At 56.9% G+C, this 15,671-nt stretch overlaps 1 protein-coding gene across 1 annotated transcript; it reads left to right on the top strand.

The window, feature by feature from the left end:
• The first annotated feature begins 6,232 nt into the window (after positions 1-6,232).
• LOC127463484 (endothelial zinc finger protein induced by tumor necrosis factor alpha-like) lies at positions 6,233-14,213 on the top strand. Its single transcript, XM_051772952.1, has 3 exons — positions 6,233-6,302; positions 6,447-6,911; positions 14,191-14,213. The coding sequence occupies exons 1-3, from the start codon at positions 6,251-6,253 to the stop codon at positions 14,211-14,213; spliced, it is 540 nt and encodes a 179-aa protein (XP_051628912.1). The 5' UTR covers positions 6,233-6,250.
• Positions 14,214-15,671: the final 1,458 nt, after the last annotated feature.

The raw sequence follows: 15,671 nt of genomic DNA, 5'->3' as shown, positions 1-15,671 counted from the left end.
GGCCTGACCCCCCTCCTTCCCCTCTCTCCAGCCTCTCCTGCCTTTTCTGGCAAGGGGCCATCCAAGGCAAACCCCGGTTCTCAGCAATGGCACCTGTGGCACGGCTGCAAGGCTCCAGTGGGCCAGGCAAGAGCAGGAGCACCGAGAGCCTGAGGAGCCAGGAGATGCCCTGGCTGGGCATGGTGCTGCTGCGGGACGAGCTGACACCTCTGCACAGTCTCTGCCCGTCCCTGCCAGCCGACTTCTGCCCAGGCTCTGGGCACGGGGACGCAGCACTGACACTTTTCAGCCCCCGCGCTGTTCCACAGAGGCTGTGATGTCACAAGGCCCTTGCCTGGTAGCCAGGAGATGGGCAAGGCAAGGCAAGGACGGAGCCTCTGAGCCACCAGCACGCTGTCCCCAAAGGCTGGGGTGGCACAGAAGCCCCGAGTCCCTGAGCTTGGCAGAGACTTGTGAGATCAACCGGCGTCCAGCCTACGCCCCATCCCCAGCACGTCAAGCAGAGCACGGCACTCAGTGCCATGGCCAGTCTTTGCTTAAACACCTCCAGGGACGCTGACTCCACCACCTCCCTGGGCAACCCATTTCAATACCTAATCCCTCTTTCTCTCCAAAAAGTCCTGCTCCTGTCCCTGACAAACAGCCCCTGACAGGCAGGTCCTCGTGTCCTCTTGTCCTGTCGCCTCTTGCCTCGGAGAAGGGGTTGACCCCCACCTGGCTCCAGCCTCCTGTCAGGAAGTTGTGGACAGGGAGAAGGTCAGCCCCGAGCCTCCTCTTCTCCAGGTTGGAGAAGCCCAGCTCCCTCAGCTGCTCCTCACAGGCCATGCCCTTCAGACCCTTGCCCAGCTCCATTGCCCTGCTCTCCACCCACTGCAGCCCCTCAAGGTTCTCCCTGAATTGAGGGGCCCAGAGCTGGACACAGCACTCCAGGGGTGGCCTCACCAGTGCCCAGTCCAGCAGAAGAATCCCTGCCCTGCTCCTGCTGCCACACTCTTTCTGATCCAGGCCAGCCTGCCCTTGGCCTTCTTGCCCACCCGGGCACCCGCTGGCTCAGGTTCAGCCTCTGTCCACCAGCACCCCCAGGGCCTCTCCCACGGGGACCCTTTGCAGCTCCTCTGCCCCCGGTCTGGAGCTGCAGGGGGTTCTTGTGGCCACAGGCCCCAAAGGCACCAAAGGCACTCTTGAACCTCATGCCCATGGGTTCGGCCCAGAGGTCCAGCCTGTCCAGGTCCCTCTGCACAGCCTTCCTGCCCTCCAGCACATCCACACTGCAAACCAGCTTGGGGTCCTCTGCCAATTTGCTCCTGGAAGACTCAATGCCCTCCTGCAGATCCCCACGAAAAATAGGCAACAGGACTGGGCCTGTTACCCAACAAGTTCTAGTGCTTGACAAAGGAGCCCACCCAGCAGTGGGGAGAAACTGCTGGCAGGAGATTGAATGGGGGCAAGAGACAATGGATGATGGACAAGTTCTGGGCCATGGTCATTTGTTAGGAAAACAAAGTAAAAGTTTAAGGCCTGGAATACTTTACTGGTCAGAGACCTGGCAGAGAAATCTATTTTTGAGACCTGGACACCAAGAAGGCAGAATTTCTAAACCACAAAGGCCCTTAGAGAAACCAGAAATGAAGGCAAAACTAACACAGACAGTTACTGAGGCTCTCCCTATCTAGGGAAAAGACAAGAAAAGGACAAAAACTGTGGGCTAAGCATCATGCAAAGTGAGAAATCCAGAGCCAATAGAAGAGAGAAGAAGAATTCCTGGAGAGAACTGGTAAACCAATGGACAGGAATTCCTTTGTTTGCTAAAATGTAGGAATAGTTAAAAGTTTTGAGAACTGATGTACAGGTTTAAGAGAGCAATTCCTGTGTCCCTTCAGTGCTGAATGAAGTAGGGTCACCTCTGGAACCCAACCAACTGCTCAGAGATTTTATTCCCCGGCTTTCGCTGACGGTTTCTGGGGACCCAGATGAGACAAAGCAGCGCCGACAGGGCAGAGCAGAGGAATCGTTGGCCCTGCAGCGTGTACCAAAGGAGTTTTGGGGAGATCTTCCAGTTCCCTGGTCTGGGGAGTTCACCACGCCTTCTTTTGTGGGAAAAAGAACAGGCCATGAATTTTGGGTACTTGATTTTAAGGCCTTTTGCCTGCACATAAGGCACAGCAATGGGAAGGACGCAGCGTGAGGCTGAGAGGTTTCTGTCCTGGTTTGTGGGCTTGGGTGAGATTGGGCCATAATTACAGGACACCTGTAAAATCTGGGCTTTGGGAAAGGTTGGGGAGGGTTGGGAAAGGTGTTCAAAGGGTGGTTTTGCCTGAGGTGTTAAACATGGGAGCGGGTCTGTCTTCCCGATTCCCAAGAGAAGAGATCCCAGAAAGCTCCCCTGCAGGTTGTGTTTTAAGGAACAGGAGAAGAGACCGAGGGTAAGGGGTTTCTTTCCTGGAGGGAAGGGCTGTCGTTCACTTGCAGGAGCCCTGCGCTGAAATTGCCAGTCTGACTGCCCAAACTGAACACAGCTGAAGATTCCTGCCAGACAAAAAGGGCCAGGACAGAAAGCTCTTGCTGCCCATGGAGTGCCCAGGGTGGCCCCCCAACTGCATGTGAAACCCGAAGGTTCCAGGCTTTCTTTCCTGGGGGAAAGGCCGTGACATCCCAAAGAGTCCCGTGGCAGACAGGTGGGGCTGCACTGTGGGGGTGTGGGGTGTTGGTTCTTTGGTTTCCAGGGGCTATTCCAGAACGGAGAGGACAGGCTGTGACATCACAAAGGAGCCCTTGGCACACGGATGGGGTTGAACTGTCATGTGGTGGGGCCTTGGTTCTTTGGTTTCCAGAGGCTATTCCGGAATGGAGAGGATGGGTCAGAATGGATAGGACAACAAAAGGGCCCAAAGCACATGGGTTGTTCTGCACTCTGGTGTGGGGTGTTGGTTCTTTGGTTGCCAGGGCCTATTCTGGAATGGAGAGGACAGGCTGTGACAAGAAGTGCCTGTCAGAACTGCAAAGACGGGCGCACAAGAATCTTCTGTGGGCATATTCTCTGCTCTGCCCTGCAGACCCTTGTGTTGGGGTGAAAACAAAGCCTCTCTGCTTCCCTCTCCTAAGGGACTTTTCTTAGACATCCCTTTCCCCTATGCTCCTTTCAAAAGCCCTCCTGGCAATTCCCAAGCCTGTACCCAGCTCTCATCCCCTCTCTGTCCTCTTCCCAATCCCCTGGTCAATCCCAACATCCCAGGACAGGGATCCCAGTTGCTTGGCTGCACTCCCACCTAGTTCCATATGCTGGGCCATGATATCCCAGCACTGGAGCAGCCAGGTCAGCAGGGGCTCTCCCAGCTGGAGGTTGAAATCTTTTCACATCTCTCACAGCTCATCTGGGGATGGGGATCTGGTGATTATCTCTGGCCCTGCCTCTTGCTCCTGTTCTGAGGGCTCTGCTTCCCCTTCATCCCTCACTAACTGAGCTGATTTGGTCTTGGATTTCTTCTGTAGAGGGGCAGCTGCTACTGGCACTGGTTGTTCCTCTGCAGTTTGAGTGGCCACAGCACCTCTTGGTCTCCTTTCCTCCTTCTCCTTCCCCTGAGGGCACTGGGTCTTAGTTAAACAAGATTACAACTTAGAAATTAAGAGACTTCAAGTGGAAGTGCGGAAAAGGAAAAGAAACTGCTTTTTATTAACAAAATCTGAATAAACAACAAATGGTGCAACCAAAAACTTTCAGAAGAAACAAAACCAAGACCCAAATCCCCAGGTGGGGGGGAGAAACTGTCCCGGCAGTTCAAAGCTCTCTCAGCCCCGTGTGCTCGCAGCCAGCAGTGAAGGAGTCCCTTTTCCCAGGGCAGTCCCCAAAGCAGAACACCTCGCTCCCAGATGGGTCGGGCTCTCTCTCTCTCTCTCGGTCGTTCTCCACGAGGTGTCCCGTGGGGAAAAAACTTCCTGTCAGGAAAAGAGAACAAGGTGGCCAAAATCAGCTCCCGCTCTGTCCGGTCCCGGACAAACCCCAAAAGCCCCCGAACAAAGGACCCCCCGCCCTCCCCGCGGCCACCGCGGTGTCCCCGAGAGCCGCCCTCCCCCCACTGCCCCTGCCCAGCGCCTGCGGCTCCGCTCCAACCCACCCCATCCCGGGAGACACAGATGGGAATGGGGGGACACTGGGAAACAATTCCAACACCTCTTTTCAAACCTCTGACACCTGGTTCCCAGACATTCCCAAAGAAGGGGCTTCCCGTGGCCTCGAGCCAGGGACCGACCTTTGTATTGAACCAACTCCTGGAGAGACACGTTCCCATCCCTGTCCCCATTCCCATTCCTGGGGTTCCCATCCCTGTCCCCATTCCCATTCCTGGGGTTCCCATCCCTGTCCCCATTCCCATTCCTGGGGTTCCCATCCCTCTCCCCATTCCCACTTCCTGCTGTGCCAACCTGCTCCCAGTGTCCCCGTTCCTGTCCCCACTATCCCTATCCTGGTCTCCCATGTCCCCATTCCCATTCCCGGTGTCTCAAATCCCATTCCTGGTGACTCCAACCTGCTTCCAATGTCCCCATTCCCATTCCTGGAGTTCCCATGCCCATTCCTGCTGTCCCCAACCTGCTCCCAGTGTCCCCATCCCTAATGTCCCTAACGTCCCCATCCCTGTCCCCAATGTCTCTATTCCTATTTCCCTATGGAAAGAAAGTGGGATCAGCACCCGTGGCACAGGATCCCCGGAATGCTGCCGGGCGGATCCGTGCCCCTTGCCGACCCCCATCCCGGGAGTTACCGGATTGGAGCTTCCAGACACCGACTGCCACGAGGCCGATGATGATGATGATGGCAGCGATGACGGACACAGTGTCCTAGTTAGAACAGCTGGGACCAATTCCTCACTGGATGGGTGTAGCCCAAAAGGGTGTATTCTATGGCCTTCCATGCCATTTTCCCAGGAACTGTTGTCGGGGGGGGGGGGGGGCCTGCGAGGTGGGGGGGGTGTCCCTGTCCTCATACCCTTTTATGGAATTCCCCGCTCTGAGAATTCTCATATCCTTTTATGGAATTCCCCGCTCTGAGGGAAGAACTAAGCATCCTTTTATGGAATTCCCTGCTCTGAGGGAATCACTGACCATTCCTGCCTGAACTGGAGAATATATAAACCTGGAGTTTCAGAACCTTTCCACCACTCGTGGGATCCAGAGGAAGGCTGCAGCTCACCACTCTCAACCAGACTGAGACCACCACCCTCAACTGGACTGCAATCACCTCTTCTGACCAGACTGCAACAGTTCTCCCACCAGCAGGTTTTTTCCCCTCTCCCTTTACTTTGGACTCGGGGGGGGCCCCAAGGAAAACCACTTTGTTCATGCCCCAGGGTGTTGGGTTATACAATTGGGTTTTGTGGATTTAAACCAATTGCTTGTCTGTATAATCAGACTTATTGGGCAAGGGGGCCCAAGGGGGGGGCCCAAGGGGGGCCCAAGGGGGGCCTAAAGGGGTTTGTCCAGGGGGGGAAGGGCTGCAGGGGGCGGATCCCGGAGGAGGAAACCCGCCAAAAGCGGCGGCCCAGCCGAGGGAGGAGCCGAGCGGGAGCACAAAGAAGAGCAGCCAAAAGGTCCTGGCGGTGGCTGGGCAATGGCGGGGGGGGGCGAGAGCGGTTTGGGGGCCCCCGTGAGAGCCGGGGGGGAACCCCGGTAGCCGCGGAGTGGGGAGAGCGGAGAGGGGCGATCCCGGAGCTGGGGGACCCCCGGAATGCTGGAGGGGGGGGAGCAGAGAGGGAGCGCCGGGCCCCTTAAGCGGGGGTCCCGGAGAGGGGGAAGGCCTTGGAGTGTGGAGAGGAGGGGGGGCCTTGAGGCGGGGTGGGAGCCGAGAGCGCCAAGAGGTTTGCGAGGGTGGGAGCCGAGAGAGGAGGGCCGGCCGGCCCCGGGAGGCAGAGTGGGGAGAAGTGAGCCCTGGGACCCCCCTGGCAACACTCAAGGGGACCCTGGAGAGTGGGAACCCCCCGGAGCCGCGGGACCCCCAGCAGCCTGGAGAAGGGGGACCCCCAATGCAGGCAGAAGTGCCATCAGGCCAGACAGGGGGGATCCCCCTAACCCCAGAGAGCAGAGGGGGGAATTTTGGTAGGGGTTTTTGGGTTGAATGTTGGTGTTTTGGGGGTTTTTATGGACACAAGTTGCCCGGTGAGTCCTAGAGCTGGACTTGGGCAGGAGGAACCCCAAGGGCAATGTGCTCACCCCATGTTTTCCCCCCCAGCACTATTTCTGCTTCCCAAAGCTTGGGCGGATGGAGGAGGAGGCTGCGAGGAAGAGGAAGATGCCTTGGGCCCCCCAGGCAGGTGAGGAGGAAGTCAGTGCCTCTTTGGGTGGGTCTTTTGTCTTTTGTGGCCGTCCTGCCGGGGCCGGAGTTGGGGGGATGTCCTTGGGCTTCCCTGTGGGCCGGAGGCAAATCCCCTGCGTGTCCTTGTTGGTTCCTGCCCCAGGCCCCGAGGTGAGGCCGGAGAGCGCGGAGGACAAATCCCCCCGGCAGAGCCTGGTGGGAGAGGCCGTTTTGAAGGGCTCCCCGGCGCAGGAAGGCAGCGGGGAGGAAAAGGGCCGGAGATGCCCCCGCAGGAGGGGCTGCAAAGCCAGCCCAGGGGGCTGTGAGGAGGAAAGAGCCAGCGTGTGCCGGGAAGGCGGCCGGAGCTTGAGGCGGAGCTGCGAGCTGGTGGTCCCTGAGCAGCCTCCCAGCAGGGAAAAGCACTTCAGGTGCTTGGAATGTGGGAAGAGCTTCAGCAAGAGATCCAACCTCCTGAGGCACCAGCACATTCATACTGGGGAACGGCCTTACAGGTGTGGGGAATGTGGGAAGAGCTTCAGGCAGAGCTCTACCCTCTGCAAGCACCGTCGCATCCACAGTGGGGAACGGCCCTACATGTGTGCGGAGTGTGGGAAGAGCTTCAAACTGAGCTCCCACCTGCTCCGACACCAGACGATCCACAGTGGGGAAGGGCCCTACATGTGTGAGGAGTGTGGGAAGAGCTTCAAGCGGAGCTCCCACCTCCTCAGCCACCAGACGATCCACAGTGGGGAACGGCCCTACATGTGTGAGGAATGTGGGAAGAACTTCAATCAGATCTCCGCCCTGCGCCGACACCAGATGATCCACAGTGGGGAACGGCCCTACACGTGTGGGGAATGTGGGAAGAGCTTCAATGACCGCTCCACCCTTCGCAACCACCGTCGCATCCACACTGGGGAACGGCCCTACACGTGTGGGGAGTGTGGGAAGAGCTTCAAACGGAGCTCCAACCTGCTCCGACACCAGATGATCCACAGTGGGAACGGCCCTACACGTGTGGGGAGTGTGGGAAGAGCTTCAGGGACAGCTCCAGCCTTTGCAAACACCGTTGCATCCACACCAGGGAATGGCCCTACAAGTGCTTGGAATGTGGGAAGAGCTTCAGCACAAGCACCAAGCTGCTCAGCCACCAGCACATCCACACTGGGGAACAGCCCTACACGTGTAGGGAATGTGGGACAGCTCCACCCTCTACACCCACCTTCCCATCCACATCAGGGAGAGGCCTCACAAGTGTGGGGAGTGTGGGAAGAGCTTCAGGGACAGCTCTGCCTTGACCTCCCACCAACGGACCCACCGGTAAGAGAAGCCCCGAGTGCCCCGACTGCGGGAAGAGCTTCGGCCGCTGCTCCAACTCCATCAGCCATGGGAGGACCCGCGTTGGATGATCCACAGGGACCCCCGTTGGGCACAGCCCTGGTGTGCTGGTTTTAAGGTAAACCAGCAGGGGAAATGACAGCGGTGACCCCTAAAATGGGATGGAACACCTGGAATGGGAATGAGAATGCCTGGAATGGGAATGGGGACATCAGGAATGGGATGGGGACAATAGTAATGGGATGGGAACAACAGGAATGGAAATGGGAACACCTGGAATGGGAATTGGGACATTGGGAGCAGACTGGGGACACTAGGAATGGGAATGCGGGCAGCAGGAATGGGAATGGGGACATGTGGAATGGGGAGGGAACACCTGGAATGGGAATGGGAACACCTGGAATGGGAATGGGGACACCTGGAATGGGAATGGGAACACCTGGAATGGGAATGGAGACACCTGGAACGGGAATGGGAACACCAGGAATGGGAATGGGAACACATGGAATGGAAATGGGGACACCTGGAATGGAAATGGGAACACCTGGAATGGAAATGGGGACACCTGGAATGGGAATGGGAACAACTGGAATTGGAATGGAAACACCTGGAATGGGAACACCAGGAATGGGAATGGGAACACCTGGAATGGAAATGGGGACACCAGGAATGGGAATGGGAACACCTGGAATGGGAATGGGAACAACTGGAATTGGAATGGGAACACCTGGAATGGAAATGGAAACACCTGGAATTGGAGTGGAGACACCTGGAATGGGAACACCAGGAATGGGAATGGGAACACCTGGAATGGAAATGGGAACACCAGGAATGGGAATGGAAACACCTGGAATGGAAATGGGAACACCTGGAATTGGAATGGAGACACATGGAATGGGAACACCAGGAATGGGAATGGGAACACCTGGAATGGAAATGGGGACACCTGGAATGGGAACACCTGGAATGGAAATGGGGACACCTGGAATGGGAACACCTGGAATGGGAATGGAAACACTTGGAATGGAAATGGGAACACCTGGAATGGGAATGGAGACACATGGAATGGGAACACCTGGAATGGAAATGGGAACACATGGAGTTGGAGTGGAGACACCTGGAATGGGAACACCAATAATGGGAATGGGAACACCTGGAATGGAAATGGGGACACCTGGAGTGGGAACACCTGGAATGGGAATGGGAACACCTGGAATGGAAATGGGGACACCAGGAATGGCAATGGGAACACCTGGAATGGGAGTGGAGACACCTGGAATGGAAATGGGGACACTTGGAATGGGAATGGGGACATCAGGAATGGGAATGGGGACACCTGGACTGGGAATCGGAAAATTGGGAATGGGAATGGGAACATTGGGAGCAGGTTGGGGACACCAGGAATGGGAATGGGAACACCTGGAATTGGAATGGGAACACCTGGAATGGGAATGGGAACATTGGGAGCAGTTTGGGGACACCAGGAATGGGAATTGGAACACCTGGGATTGGAATGGGGACACCTGGAATGGGAATGGGAACATTGGGAGCAGACTGAGCACACCAGGAATTGGCATGGGGACTTCTGGAAGGGAATGGAGACAACAGGAATGGGAATAGGGAAAACAGAGGTGGGATGGGAACACCTGGAATGGGAATGGGGACAATAGGAATGGAAAGGGAGACACCTGGAATATGAATGGGAACACCAAGAACTGGGAATGGGGAAAACAGAAGTGGGATGGGAACACCAGGAACGGGAGGAGGGACAATAGGAATGGGAATGGAGGCACCTAAAATGGGATGGAACACCTGGAATGGGAATTGGAACACATGGAATGGGAATGGGAACACCTGGAATGGGATGGGAACAACTAAAACGGGATGGGAACACCTGGAACAGGAATGCAAACCCGTGGAATGGGAATGGGAACAGCCGGGCCCGGGCTGTGTCCCTGGGGAAACAGGAGGCCAGGCCCTAAAGAGTTAACTAAGAAATTTGGGCCTGCTAACAAGCTACCAACATCCAAGACCATCTGTGCTCGTTCTGTTCTACTGACTGGAGCAAAGCTTCAGAGAATAGTACAGGAACATGTCCTAGGCCTCGAGGGGATAAATTAGAGAGACAGCAGGATCAGGGAGACATTGGAATAGGAGGAATAGGCTGGGAGCCAGGGCTTTTTCCAAGCTTCAGTGAGCGGGTCAAGAAGAATGGAAGAGAAGGAAGGTCAAGCTGAGGAAGATGAGTTGAAGCCCCCAGAGCCATGGAGGAAGAGTGGAAGTACCCTCAGGATTGAGGGCCAAGAGAAACACCACCCCAAGCCCCGCCTGAGCTCCACCTCTACTCCGCCTGTTATTAATATGCATCGATAGATGTTGTAATCACTTGAATATGCATTTAATCCCAGTTGAAGATTGTATAAAAATGCTGATTTTGTGTGAAGCCTTGGAGCAAGTTTGTCCAGCGCCAGCTGGCTTGCTCCCAACGTTGAATAAACAAATACCTTGCTGCTTAAAGATAAAAAAGTCTCTGAGCAGTTTCTCGGACCGATTTTTCGCATTCAGCGCCCAGTCAGTCCCAGGATGATCCCAGTCACTCCTGGTCTCTCCCAGTTGCTCCCAGTTTCCTCCATGTGGTCCCACTCATTCCCTGTTGCCCCCAGAAGCTTCCAGCATGATCCCAGTTGCTCACAGCCACTTCCAGTCATCCCCAGTGCACTCCCAGTTGCTCCCAGTATGATCCCAATCACCTCCTGCATGATCCCACTCACTCCTGCTATGATCCCAGGATGACCCCAGTCACCCTCAGTGTGGTCTCAGTTGCTCCCAGCATGGGCCAAGCTTCTCCCACCGTGATCCCAGGATGATCCCAGTTGTCCCCATCATGGTCCCAGTTGCTCCCAGTTGCCCCTAGCACAGATCCAGTCACTCCAAGTATGATCCTAGTCCTCCCTCCTGACAGTCCCAGTCAATGCCAGTTGCTTCTATTGTAGATCCAGTCACTCACAGTTCCTTCCAGTTGCCCCCAGCCTGGTCCTAATTCCCCTTCATGTAGTCCCAGTCACTCCCAGTATGGTCCCATTCACCCCCACCATGGTTGCAGACACTCCCAGTATATCCCACTAGAGCCCTCAGCATGCTCATAGTCCTTCCCAGTCACTCCCAGATGCCCCAGTAACATTTCAGTTTCCACCAGTAGGATCCCAGTGACGCCAAAGCACTCCCACTATATCCTATGTGGCCTCCAGTTGCTCCCAGTAGCCCTCAGTGTGGTCCCAGTTGCTCCCAGTATGATCCCTGTTGCCCCAGTTCTGGTCCTGGAGGGTCCCAGTGTGCTCAGATCCTGCTCCCGGGGGGTCCTGCTGGGTCCCAGTCCTGGTCCTGGTGTATCCCGGTGTCCCAGTCCATCCCAGTCTGTCCCAGTCCATCCCAGTCAGTCCCAATCCATCCCAGTCCATCCCAATCCATCCCAGTCCCTCCCAGTCCATCCCAGTCCATCCCAGTCCATCCCAGTCCCTTCCCAGCCGTTTCCCAGGTCCTGCCCCCCCGCCCCCCAAGATGCTGACGGGGTCGGGGCTCCGTCTTTGGCTTCGTCTCCCTGGGCCTGCCTGGAATGAAGGGGCCGCTGGGACACTGCGGGACCTCCTGAGACCAAAGGAACCCCGGGAGAATTTGGATACTCTTGGAATCAAGGCACAACTGGGACACTGCAGGGCCCTATGGAAAAAAAGGAACCTTGTGACACTGCGGAATTCATGGAATCCAGGGGCCTTTGGGACATGGGGGCCTCATGGAACCAAAGGAACCCTGAGGTGTTTCCGAAGGTCATGGAATCAAGGGGCCACTGGGACACTGCAGGGCCTCTGGGAATTAAAGGAACACTGGGACACTGGGGCAGGACATCCCCCTGCAATGGCACCAAGACAATGCCCCATTTGCAAAGGGGTCAGTGCTGAGCTGAGAGGGGGCCGGGACAAGGCAGGAGATGTTGGACCCCAGACTGGTTTCACCCCAAATGAAGCCCCTGATGGTGAGGGAACCCCTGGAGTCCAAGGCCTGTCAGTCCTTGGGTTTCTACCAGAAAGGGCCAGTCCCCTTTCCCAGGGGCAGGGTCTTCCAACAGAACCCTTCTTGGGGGGTGTGTGGAGATTCCTGCCTTGGCTGGGGACCCCCCAAGGTCACTGCTGGAGGTTGAGAGCAGAGATCTCCCCACGAGCGCTGCTCTGGGGGAGTTCCATCCATCTCTAATTAAGAATTCTTGCTTGTTTGCCACCTTTAGTAGAATTGCTTCAACAATTGCTTTAGTGTATTGCCCTGTCCTATCTTATCCTGTACTACTGGTAGTTTTAGTGTGTATGTTGTGTAATAAATAATTCTGGTTTAGTCCTTTTGTCTGATCATTATTAGTAATAAGTAGTTCATTGATATAAATGTAACTGCTTTTCCATCATTAAAACCTGTGGGACAAAACTGGTTCAATCCCATCTCTATAATTCCTTAAATTCAAAGCACTGGCATAACCCAAGGCTGAGATTGGATCCAGCTGCCCCCAGGCTCCTCTGGGAGCAGAGTTTAGAAAGCCAGGGAGTCCGTTCTGCACCTCGGGACTCCAGGGCAGGACTTCTCCCATCAACTTTGTCTGAGCCTTGAACTCCCCCTGCCACAGGGGGGATGGGGAAAAGGGAGCAGGAAAGGGGAGAAAAGGTGGGAAAAAGGGGGTTGGGACCCCTTCAGCTGAGGGGCCAAAGGGGTGGGACCCCCAAAGGGAGCACAGGGAAGCTGTGGTTTAGTGGGACAATAGGAAAGGGGAGGGAGAGAAGGGAAAAGTGGTAGGCTGAGAGCCCCAAAACTGAGTGTGAGGAGTGTTGGGACCCAAAAGTTATTGGGAGAGGGACGGGAGACCCCAACTGAGTGCAGAGGGGGTCTGGGGTCTGGGGAGACCATAGGAAAGGGGTGGGAGATGGGCAGAAAAGGGAGGGTGGGACAGCAGGAAGAGAAGTCCCATGGGGGTCCCTTGGTGTCCCCATCACTTGAGCCCTGGAGCAGTTCCCTGGGGCTCTGGGGGGGTTGGATCTGCACTGGGGGGTCCCAAAACCCCCTGTCCATCCCTGGGGGGCTGATGGGGGGTTCCCCTCCACCCAACAGCCAGTGCTGCAGTGGCCACGGGGGAAAAGGTTGGAAAAGGGGGGTCTGGGGTGGCCCCTGAGCTCCCACCCTGCTGTGGGGTATCACAGCCAGCACGGCTTCCCCAGAGGAAAGGCCTGCTGATCAAACCTGAGTTACTTTATGACAACATCACCCCCTGGCTGATCAAGGGAAGGCACTTGATGGGATCTTTTTGGGTTCCAGTGAAGCTTCCCATAGTGTCTGTGCCCAGATCCCTCTGGACAAAGTGTCCAGCCCAGAGCTGGATAAACACACCCTGTGCTGGGCGAGCAATGGGCTCCCGGGTCGGGCACAGAGGGTGGCAGTGACTGGGGGACATCAGATGGGGGTCACTAGGGGGGTTCCCCAGGGCTCCATCTGGGCCCTGTGCTCTCCAACATCTCCATCCGTGACTTGGGCGCAGCACTGGAAGGGACACGGAGCAAGTTTGCAGATGACCCCAACCTGGGAGGAGCTGCTGAGTCCCTGGAGGGCAGGGAGGCCCTGCAGAGAGACCTGGACAGATCCCAGGGCTGGGAATCACCACCCATGGAAGTTCAACAAGGGGCAGTGCCGGATTCTGCCCCTGGGATGGGGCAACCCCTGATGTGGGGACAGAGTGGGAATGAGAGGCTGGAGAGCAGTGCTGGGAAAGGGCCCTGGGGGTCCTGGGGGTGCCCACTTGGCCAGGAGTCAGCAGTGCCCTGGCAGCCAGGAGGGACAACCCTGTCCTGGGGGCATCAGGCCCAGCATGGCCGGGCCAGGGAGGGGATTGTCCCGCTCTGCTCTGCCCTGGGGCGGCCTCACCTCAATAGTGGGGCACTCTGGGGGGACACAATGGAAGGAAGAGATTGAGCCAGTCGAGAGTGTCCAAAGGAGGCCACCAGGATGGGGAAGGCTCTGCAGGGGAAGCCTTAGGAGGGGCAGCTCAGGGCACTTGGGGTGTTCAGCTGCACAAGAGGAGACTGAGGGGAGACCTCATGGCAGTTCCAACTTCCTCAGGAGGGGCAGAGGAGGGGCAGGCCCTGAGCTCTGCTCTGGGGGGACCAGGGACAGCCCCCAGGGAATGGCCTGGAGTTGTGTCAGGGCAGGCTCAGGTTGGATGTTAGAAAGAGGTTCTTCCCCCCCAGGGTGGTTGGCACTGAACAGGCTCCCCAGGGCAGTGGGCACAGCACCAAGGCTGACAGAGCTCCAGGAGAGTTTGGATGATCCTCTGGGGCACAGGCTGTGACTCTTGGGGATGGGCCTGGGCAGGGCTGAGGGTTGGACTTGATGATCCCTCTGGGGTCCCTTCCAACTCGCACATTCTTTCATTCTGGGATTCTGTAACACCCCACCTTTGCCTGCTTTGCTGCTTCTGTGAACCACGAGTTCCTCCCTTCATTGTTTCTTTCCTTTCCTTGGCTGGTTTCTCTCCATTGCAGTTGGTTACACAGATATTTTCTAGGGCACATTCTGGACAACCACTGCTGGTTCAGTTCTGTCTCAGAGCCCGAGATCAGCCTTATGGAGCCAAAGGAACCCTGGGACACTGCGGGACCCCATGGGATCAAGGGACCATCGTGACACTGCGGGACCTCATGGAATTAAAGGAACCCAGAGGCCACTGTGGAACCTCATGGAACAAAGTTGCCAGTGTGACATGTGGGGCCTCATGGAATCAAAGGAGCCCTGAGACCTTTGGTACCCTCATGGAATCCAGTGGCCTTTGTGACCCTGCAGAACCTCATGGAATCAAAGGGCCACTGTGACACTGCAAAACCTCATGGAACCAAGGGGCCATTCCAGAATCACAGAATCAACGAGGTGGGAAAAGACCTCTGAGATCATGGAGTCCAAGCCATGACCCAACCCCACCCTGTCAACTAGACCATGGCCCTGAGAGCCACGTCCAGTCTTTTCTGAAACACCTCCAGGGACGGTGACTCCACCCCCTCCCTGGGCAGCCCATTCCAACACCCAGTCACCCCTTCTGGGAAGAACTTGAGCCTCCTGTCTGACCTAAACCTCCCCTGGTGCAGCTTTAGGCTGTGCCCTCTTGTCCCACTGCTGGTTGCCTGGGAGAAGAGACCGACCCCCCCGGGTCCCCCCTCCTGTCAGGGAGTTGTAGAGAGTGAGAAGGTCCCCCCTGAGCCTCCTTCTGCCCAGGCTCAGCAAGCCCAGCTCCCTCAGCTGCTCCTCACAGCACTTGTGCTCCAGAGCCTTCAGCAGCCCCAGTGCCCTTCTCCAGACTCGCTCCAGCACCTCAACATCTTCCCCAAAGTGAGGGGCCCAGAACTGGGCACAGCACTCGAGGTGTGGCCTCAGCAGGGAGAGCCCAGGGGCAGAATCCCTGCCCTGAAGGCAGCTCCCTGCAATCAGCTCTGCTGCAGCCCTGCAGGGCCCTTCTGCTCCTTGTCCTGCAGCTCCACCATTCCCTGCTCCCTGCAGCCCTGGCTCCCTCAGCCTTCCCCTGCCCAGCCAGACCCCCTTGTCTGGCAGCAAGAGAGCAGCCCTGGGCAGCCCAGGGATTGTCTGGGGCCCAGAGCTGTCTGCCACAGCCTCCAGCATCTCCTGGCTTGCCTGTGCCCAGCCCTGCTGCCCTGCCAGAAGATCCCACGGTGTTCCCACTTGCAATGGAATGGGGGACCTGCTCCCAGGCTTTGCAGGCCCTTCTGTCCCTTCATCACCCACCTGATGATTTAACCAAGGCTCTGTGGGATGACTGTCAGTGTTCCTGAATCACGGGATGTGCCCACCCAAAGACATTTTCAGTGTCTCTGTCCTGCCTTGAGATCAGCTTCTCCTCCAGCACAGCCCCTCAGGGGCTGCAGAGACCCCCCCGACAGCAAAGGCCTCTCCTGCCAGGGCTGTAGAGACCAACCCAGCCTTTCCCTGGCCTGGGGGGAAGCGTTTCCCCTTTCTG

Source organism: Manacus candei, unplaced genomic scaffold (assembly GCF_025592945.1).
Source record: "Manacus candei isolate 608988 ecotype Guabito, Panama unplaced genomic scaffold, ASM2559294v1 h1tg000162l, whole genome shotgun sequence".
In the NCBI taxonomy this organism is placed as follows: Eukaryota; Metazoa; Chordata; class Aves; order Passeriformes; family Pipridae; genus Manacus; species Manacus candei.
This window is presented reverse-complemented; position numbering and strand designations above follow the sequence as displayed.

Coding starts and splice junctions, on each gene's coding strand:
- LOC127463484 (XM_051772952.1), top strand. CDS start 6,251: ATGGAGGAGGAGGCTGCGAGGAAGAGGAAGATGCCTTGGGCCCCCCAG. Junction 6,303..6,446: donor GCCTTGGGCCCCCCAGGCAG/GTGAGGAGGAAG, acceptor TTCCTGCCCCAG/GCCCCGAGGTGAGGCCGGAG. Junction 6,912..14,190: donor TGGGAAGAGCTTCAAACTGA/GCTCCCACCTGC, acceptor TCTCCATTGCAG/TTGGTTACACAGATATTTTC.